A 9038-nucleotide genomic window follows, 5' to 3' on the forward strand; every position below is an offset into this window, starting at 1 on the left:
ATGAAATATTTTGATACAAATATACAAATAAACATTGATCACGTATGAGCTTTTACAAAAAAGTTATACTATTTTCATATTTTTTGTGCCACATTAATTTATGAATGGGCTAGCATCGATCCATAACACAAAAATACAATATAATCGGACAATATTCTTCAAATGAGACAATTTTAAGGATAAGTATATTATATATTCTATAGGATTTATCTTTATTTTTATCCAAAAATAGCAACTTATTCGGTTAAATAACGATAAAGGTCGTTAACAAATAAGTGTTTTTTGTTCTTATGCCAGAGAATTGACACCAAAACTAAAAAAAGGAAAAACTCATAAATTAAGACATTGTAAGTTTTGACAGTTATTTTTAGTTTGGCAACACTTACCATAAAAAAATCAAACCCTATATAATGTTGCATTCAAAGTTCAAGTTTCAAACCAATATATTGTGTTATACAAAGAAAATCAATATATAAAAGCAATATTAAAAATGGCAGGAGGAGCTTTTGTAGCAACTGATGGGGGAAGACATTATGAAGGAAAGGTTACTGCATTTGTTTTGGTGACATGTTTTGTGGCAGCAATGGGAGGTCTTCTCTTTGGTTATGATCTCGGTATTACTGGAGGAGTGACTTCTATGGAACCATTCTTAATCAAGTTCTTTCCGAGTGTGTATAAACAAATGAAAGACGAATCGGGCCATGACAGTCAATATTGCAAATTCGATAATCAACTCCTTACATTGTTCACCTCTTCTTTATACCTTGCAGCATTGGTAGCATCTTTCTTTGCTTCAATCACAACAAGATTACTCGGACGCAAGCCGTCGATGTTTATAGGGGGTTTGTTTTTTCTTGGTGGTGCCTTGTTGAATGGTTTTGCTGTTAATATTGAAATGCTTATCATTGGTCGTTTGTTACTCGGGCTAGGTGTAGGGTATTGCAATCAGGTAATTAAATTAATTGTAGTCCTTGAATTAATTTTGAATTGTAAAAATGATTTTCTTTGGTTGATGATTTGTTGTATGTGCAAAACATGCAGTCTGTTCCGGTATATTTATCTGAAATGGCTCCAACAAAAATTAGAGGAGCACTTAATATGGGGTTCCAAATGATGATTACTATTGGTATACTAATTGCAAACCTTATCAACTATGGAACCTCCAAACATGAAAATGGATGGAGAATTTCATTGGGTTTAGGAGCAGTTCCTGCATTTTTGCTGTGTTTGGGGTCTTTTTTCTTGGGTGACACGCCTAACTCTTTGATTGAAAGAGGCCAACATGAAAATGCTAAGACAATGCTGCAAAAGATTCATGGTACTAAGAATGTTGACGAAGAGTTTCAAGATCTTATAGACGCAAGTGAACAAGCTAAAAAGGTGGAACACCCATGGAAGAACATTATGCAACCGAAATATAGGCCACAACTAACTTTTTGTAGTTTAATTCCGTTTTTCCAACAACTCACAGGCATCAATGTTATTATGTTTTACGCGCCTGTCCTCTTTAAGACTTTGGGATTTGGTAACGAAGCCTCTCTCATGTCAGCTGTCATTACCGGAGGCGTCAATGTGGTTGCGACATTTGTTTCTATATTCACGGTAGACAAGTTTGGTAGAAAATTCTTATTTCTCGAAGGTGGCGTTCAAATGATAATTTCTCAGGTAAAAATATGACAATTATTTTCTTAATATTTAATTTTACATTACGCTATTATAAAACTAGTAATCCCTCGTAGATTGCGGTCGGAGGAATGATTGCTGCAAAGTTTGGAATAAGTGGTGAAGGCTCTTTAACTAAAGGAGAAGCCAACCTCCTTTTATTTTTAATATGTGCCTATGTTGCGGCTTATGCTTGGTCTTGGGGTCCATTGGGTTGGTTGGTTCCTAGTGAAATATGTTCACTTGAAACTCGATCTGCAGGTCAAGCTATCAATGTTGGCGTAAATATGTTATTTACATTTTTCATTGCTCAAGCCTTTCTCACCATGCTTTGCCATCTGAAGTTTGGTCTGTTCTTCTTTTTTGCTGGTTTCGTCGTCATCATGACCATTTTCATAGTCTTATTTTTTCCCGAGACCAAGAATGTTCCTATCGAAGAAATGAATAGGGTTTGGAAATCAAATTGGTTCTGGGCCAAGTTCATTGTTGATGAGGATGTTAGTGGTTATGAACACAACACTTCTGATTAACTGTTTTTTAAGATGTACTAAATTGTAAACTACCAAAGGATGGAATATGAATGTATTGTACGAATGTGCAATTGTAATTAAACTCGCACAGTGGCGGCAATACCAACAGCTTAGGGATGTAATTTTTTTTCTGTAAATAATAATTATATTATATATTATTTAAGTGAATTAAAAATTTTACTATCCTGCCACCTTTTTCTAGTAATAATACCGACTGCTATGCATTTCCAAATAAATCGCAAAGTTCCATTGTTTCGAACAAAATTCCATTTTGGTATAGAAGGCAACCGTTCATTATTTTGGCGGATGCTTCTAAAATATATGGGAATCATCCTAAGCATTGGCGGTAGTGTATAAATAATTAAAGGGTTCACTCGTGTTAAAAACGTTTTTTTTAATTATAATTTAATTTAATTTTAAATATAATAAATATAATTTAATTATTTTAATTGATTATAATTGTTTATAATTAATTATCTATTTAAATAATAAAATTTAAAAATAATTTTATAGTTAAAGCTAAATTTAATTAATAAATAAAATAACAATAATAATATAAATAAAATATTATTTAAAAAATATTTATATATTTATTTATGTAATACAACAAATTACGCTAAACCCCCGTCTAACCTTGATTTTGACCCTATCGTTGAAAGCGGTGGAGGGTTCCACACGCAGAAGCTTATCCAATTTGTATAGACCTTCTACGATTTTCATCAACATTTGTTGGCTGAGTAGAAGGTCTCGCGTCATTTCTAGGATCCAATAATTCAACAATCATGTCATCATTTAATAAGTCTATCGATTTTGCATTGCCATAACTTAATTTGGTTCCCCTGTTATTCCATTTTGGTTGGGTAGTATGCGACATTGAGTTATGCATGAAGGGGGCGTAGGGTTGCTGGTCTTGGGATGAATTTTGAGTGAAAATTTGTGAGTCGTAAAATGGGATATGTTGTTGGAGTGTTTGGTAGTTATGTTCTTGTGGGGTAGGTTGTGTGGATGAATATTGGTTATAATGGGTGTTGGGTGGTATTTGTGGTTGGGTCTATGATGTTGATGGGGTAAAAATTGGGTTTTGTTGTTGGGTGTTTTAGGGGTTATGTTAAATGATGGGTATCGTTGATGCTGATAGTGTTGTCTTGGGGTATAAGGTTGTTGGGTTGGGTTGAAAGGTTGTTGGGTGTTACATGTAGGTTGTTGTGTGTAAGTGCTAGTTAATAGTCTGGTGTGTTGGAAGTTTGAATATGTGGGTTAGTTACTAGGGTCATATAGTAATCTATTTTGTGATAGATACAAATTTGACACAGATCTATATCAACCCATGTATTCCCAACTGGATTTACATTCGGCGTGATATCTCCTTGTAAGACAGTTTTGCAATGATTTTTTCATTAATGGACGCGAGCACTTGACGAGGGTCGACGTTGGGGTCACATGACAACGAACCTCGTCGAGTCAATGAATTCAATCTTTAAAGACACTCATAATCTGCCCATCACAATATTGGTAAGTGCAACCTACAATAAGATTGGGTCACTATTTGCGGAAAGAGGTGCATAATGGAGTGTAGTGTTGGAATCTGGGGTAAACATTTACAAAAAAAATCATGAAGGTGATGAGAGAAAAAACAACAAAATCCAATATGCATTAGGTGACCCCTTTTGACTATCAACGTCACACTTTCAGTGTGAAGGAGACGATGGACTACAGTGAGTGGAAGTCTATGGGACGTTACAAGGTCGACATGTTAAATGGATGGTCTGACTGCGGAAAGTTTCAAGCTTACCGGGTTCCTTGTTCACATGTTATCGATACACGCTCTGGTGTACGCCAAGACACATATGCTCATTTGTCCAATGTTTACAAGGTCGTAAACCTATTTGGTGTTTACAACACAATCTTTCCAGTGCTACCATACGAGAAATATTAGCCTGTTTAAGAAGGAGATCAAATTTGCCATAATCTAAGTATAGAAAATCCGCCCAATAAGCACATGCATTAGAACATAAATGGACGCAACTCATAAGTTGGAGAGAAAATGTGGATTGTGTCGTCTTCCTGGTCACAACCGCACTTGGTGTCCCAATGTTGGAACTAGTAATAATTAAGTATTTATGTCGTCGTTAATGACGTTTTTTGAATACAAAGATCTTTCACATTTAAGAATAGATAACAAGACAAACAACACTTAACACAACAAATTACCATCTCAAACAATAACACAAACAACACATAAAAACACTTAACACCACAACATTTCTAAGAGATTACAACAATTAAAACAATATCATCAGCTCCAAACATCATAGTCCTGGCATCACTGTCATCTTTAACTCGCACTCACATACACTGGATGTCATTGTTATCTTCCGCAATAAAGATGTATGAAACAAGTCTCTCAATACTTCTAATTCTTTCACCATTATTAATTTCTCCGTCTAACAAACGGATCAAGTTTCTCTCTAGTGGCTTGAAACTTTGGATGTTCCAAAAAAACATCTTCATCGAAGGCTTTACACTCGAATAAATAACATGCTCGTAGCGGCAATTCATGTCAGAACAAATGAACAACGTTAAAAATTAGAAGAACCTGAGAAGGGATGTGAAAATATGAATCACACCTCACCTCTATTTATACCAAATTCGCCACGTGATACCACCAAAACAATTGGCTGGTCCATTATAGATAAATCACAGCAACCGCCAATTACAGTGACGACTCTGTACTTAAATAATAAAATATAAAAAACAAGCGCCTATTGCAGTTCCGAACCTGTACTTAAATAATAAAAAATATAAAAGCAACCGTCAATTACAGTGTCGACTATGTACTTAAATAATAAAAAATAAAAAAGAACCTCCTATTGGAGTTTCGAATTTGTATTTAAATAATAAAAAATATAGAGCAATTGTCAATTACAGTGCTGACTCTGTATTTAATTAATAAAAAATATATAATTAAAATAATTACGTACATATAACTAAATTTAAATTATTTTATTATAATTTAAAAACTAATTAATATATATTTATTATTAATTTTAATATTTGTTTTTAAATATATTATGTAATATATATATATATATATATATATATATATATATATATATATATATAATATATATATATATATATATATATATATATATATATATATATATATATATATATATATATATATATATATATATATATATATATATTAAAAAAGAATTTAAAGGGAGTTGCCCTTTCAATTCGCGGGTGCTCTATATTTTTAAAGGGATCGTCCATTCATTAGGTGCATGTTTTATGAGGGAATTTTTGTTTATTTGAAAAGACAGTAGTTTGAAAATATAGTTGAAATGGATGGTATATTGGAGAATCTTTTCTAAAAAGATGGTATATGTAACACCCCAATTAAACTAAGCTAATTAATTAATTTAAATTAATATTTTATTTATTAATTTAATTGAATAATTGGAAGTTTGGATTATTATTATTTTATTATTATTTTGGAATAATAATTATTGGGATAATTATTTATTGGAATAATATATAAGTTGGAATTTAGAAAAATCCCATTTTTGGTAAAAAGGTTATTTTTCACGTGAAAAGGGGAAAAGAGGCAGAAAGGGCAAAAAGTCAGAGAACGAAGGTTGAAGGAAGGAGAAGCTTGGAGCTCGGAAGCTGCCGGATTAACTCAGGTAAGGGAGGTTTATCATCGGTTGAAGGGTATTATATGATAATATGTACTGGGTAGTGATAACCATTGGTTGTATCTCTGATTTGATTGATGCATGATGAATGAAATTGGATGAATGAAATTGGATGATAATTGAAAAGAATTCGTAGGAATTAGAAGAGATAATGTTAGGGTTGGTGAAGATGAATAGGATATGATTCGTGTAGATGATATGGACGATTATTTTGTGTAATTTGGACTGTGGAAGGTTGGATCGGATAGGATCTCGTAGCAGAGAGAACCCATAGCAGATCTGGAAGACTGTATTCTGGTCATACGCGTATGGCACTAGGCAATACGCGTATGGGTTGGCTTGGAAATGGGGGTTTTGGCGCTGGTACGCGCCATACGCATGTGATACGCGTAATCCCTGGAGTGGTACGCGTATGGGGTATGCCTTACGCGTATGAGTGGAAAAGATGAAGTTTTTGAACGTGAAAACGTCTCTGTTGGTACGCGTATGAGGATGTGGTACGCGTAGCATACGCGTATGAGTGTGGGCGGTACGCGTATGGGATGGGCGAGAGAATGTGTCATACGCGTATGGGCATAGGCGATACGCGTATGGGCAGACTTGTGGTTTTTCTGAACTGTTGTTGTGCAGGTTTTGGTTGTGTAGGCTGAGTGATGTACTTAGCTGAGGTGTGATGTTGTAGGGATCATTTCCCGTTGTTTTGAGTAGTATAGGTATTAGTGGAGTGAGCTAATACTGTGGTTGAGTATGTGGCATGATATGATATGCTTTTGTGATAAAACGTGTTAACGATGTGTGTTGATATGCATGATGCTGTGATTGTATCAGTTATGGATGCATTTGTGAATAGACTGTTTTGTGGCTAGAGTGTGAACATGTGTCTATTCTGAATTCGTTGTTGATGTTGCAATTGCTAGGTGATTAGCTTGCACATTGTGGCCCATTTGGGGTGGTAGCTAATTCCCATGGTGAGGAATTAGTGAGTTTAGTGATTATTGGACTGTTGTTGATTGTTTGCATGCTAGGTGAGTAGCGTGCATTTCATGGCCCATTTGGGGTGGTAGCTAATTCCCATGGTGAGGAATTAGTGAGTGAGTCACTATGTCTCAAATGAGTGGGACTAGTGAGCTTGGTAGCCGTGCCTGGATTTGGACGGTGAGGTTGAACTATATGTTCACAAATAGTCGGTACCGCATGCATAGAGTCTCATTGCATAATAAATGTATGGCATATAATATGAATGAATGTATTCCAGTATTATATGTGTGTTGTGTGTTGTGTTGTTGATGTTGAGTATGGTTGAGATTATATATATGCTATATGTTATTGTTGAATATGATGTTTGAACGGATACTGCCGTTGCTGAGTGTGTAGTCTGGTTAGGGTGAATTAATGTGTTAATTACTTAGCATTACATGTTGTTCTATAATGCTTGTTATATTGATTGAGGAACTCACCCTTACACCTATTTTTCAAGTAACGAGAAATGAGTTGAGTAGAAGCTAATGCTTGGAGTCTAGAGTAGTTCTTACGGGTCATGCTCTGATAGATGTAACATCGGGAGGGAATGTTTTAATTAATTTGATATTGTTTGTTGATTGATTTACATGTATTGTGTTACATGTTTTACATTGAGTTGAATTTTATTCCGCTGCGAATTATGCAAAGAACCCTATTTTGATTAAATAAATGAGCATGACAGGATATTTTAATGAGTTTGTGAGATGATTGTGTGACACCCTTCGGGGCATAATTACTCTGATGAATATATGGTTATTTTAATTATAATAATTTGGGGGTATTTAGAAGGGTGTTATATTAGTGGTATCAGAGCATAGTCGGTCGTGTCGAGTCGTAGTTATTCTGTTTCCCTGTACGGGATAGGTGTTGTGTAACCCTATCAGTACTTATTTGTTTAGCTTGTTTGGGTTTTCAGAACAGAGATGGCTGGAAGAGGTAGAGATGATGCTGCGATTGCTGAGGCTCTGGGTATGCTAGCTGGAGTACTTGGAGGGAATCCGAATGTTGTGGGAATGGGAGCTGCTCGTCAACTGAGTGAGTTCCAGAAGAACAATCCTCCAATGTTCAAAGGAGCATATGATCCAGATGGTGCTCAGAAGTGGTTGAAGGAGATCGAGAGAATCTTCAGAGTAACTGAGTGTGCTGATAACCAGAAGGTCAGGTTCGGTACTCATATGCTATCAGAAGAAGCTGATGATTGGTGGGTTGCTACCCGCACTGAGTTGGAAGCTGCTGGAGATGCTGAGATCACTTGGGCTGTGTTCAGAGAGAGATTTCTGAGGAAGTACTTTCCAGAGGATGTCAGAGGAAAGAAAGAAATAGAATTCCTGGAATTGAAGCAGGGTAACCGGTCTGTTACTGAGTATGCTGCTAAGTTCACAGAGCTGTCGAAGTATTATACTCCCTATGCTGAGGCTGCTGGGGAATTTTCAAAGTGTGTGAAGTTTGAGAACGGGTTGCGTCCCGAGATCAAGCAGGCTATTGGGTATCAAAGGATTAGAGTGTTTTCTGATTTGGTTGACTGTTGCAGGATTTTTGAACAGGATTCCAAGGCCAGAGCTGAGAGCTATCAGCAGAGAGTTGATAGGAAAGGCAAGAATCAGATTGATCGTGGAAAACCGTATGCAGCTGGCAAGGGTTTTCAGAGACAGAGTGGGATGAAGAGGCCTAGTGGGGGAGACTCTAGTGCTCCTGCTAAGTGTTACAGATGTGGTCAGGCTGGACATCGTATCCATGAGTGTACCAGTAACGAGAAGAAGTGTTTCAAATGTGGAAAAGGTGGTCATTTGGCTGCAGATTGCCGGTTGAAGACTGTGACTTGCTTCAACTGTGGAGAGGTGGGTCATATCAGCCCACAGTGTCCTAAGCCGAAGAAAGAGAATCAGTCGGGAGGCAAGGTTTTTGCTTTATCGGGTTCTGAGACTTCTGCAGATGATCGTTTGATCCGAGGTACGTGTTATATTAATGGCTTTCCTCTTGTAGCTATTATTGACACAGGTGCGACTCATTCTTTTATATCTTTGGATTGTGCTGTGAAACTTGAGTTAGAAATATCTGAGATGTTCGGTAGTATGGTGATTTATACTCCTGCGAAGGGTTCAGTGACTACTACTTCGGTTTG

General features: G+C 36.0%; 1 protein-coding gene across 1 annotated transcript; it reads left to right on the forward strand.

Annotated features, from left to right (window-relative positions):
• Positions 1–490: 490 nt before the first annotated feature.
• LOC127092909 (sugar transport protein 10) lies at positions 491–8805 on the forward strand (the record flags this gene model as incomplete). The annotated part of the gene is made up of 4 exons (XM_051031800.1): positions 491–949; positions 1042–1665; positions 1740–2159; positions 8791–8805. Coding segments are annotated over exons 1-4 (1518 nt in total), but the record flags the coding sequence as incomplete, so codon positions are not given.
• Between the last annotated feature and the right edge of the window lie 233 nt (positions 8806–9038).

Source organism: Lathyrus oleraceus, chromosome 6, assembly GCF_024323335.1.
Source record: "Lathyrus oleraceus cultivar Zhongwan6 chromosome 6, CAAS_Psat_ZW6_1.0, whole genome shotgun sequence".
Lineage (NCBI taxonomy): Eukaryota > Viridiplantae > Streptophyta > Magnoliopsida > Fabales > Fabaceae > Lathyrus > Lathyrus oleraceus.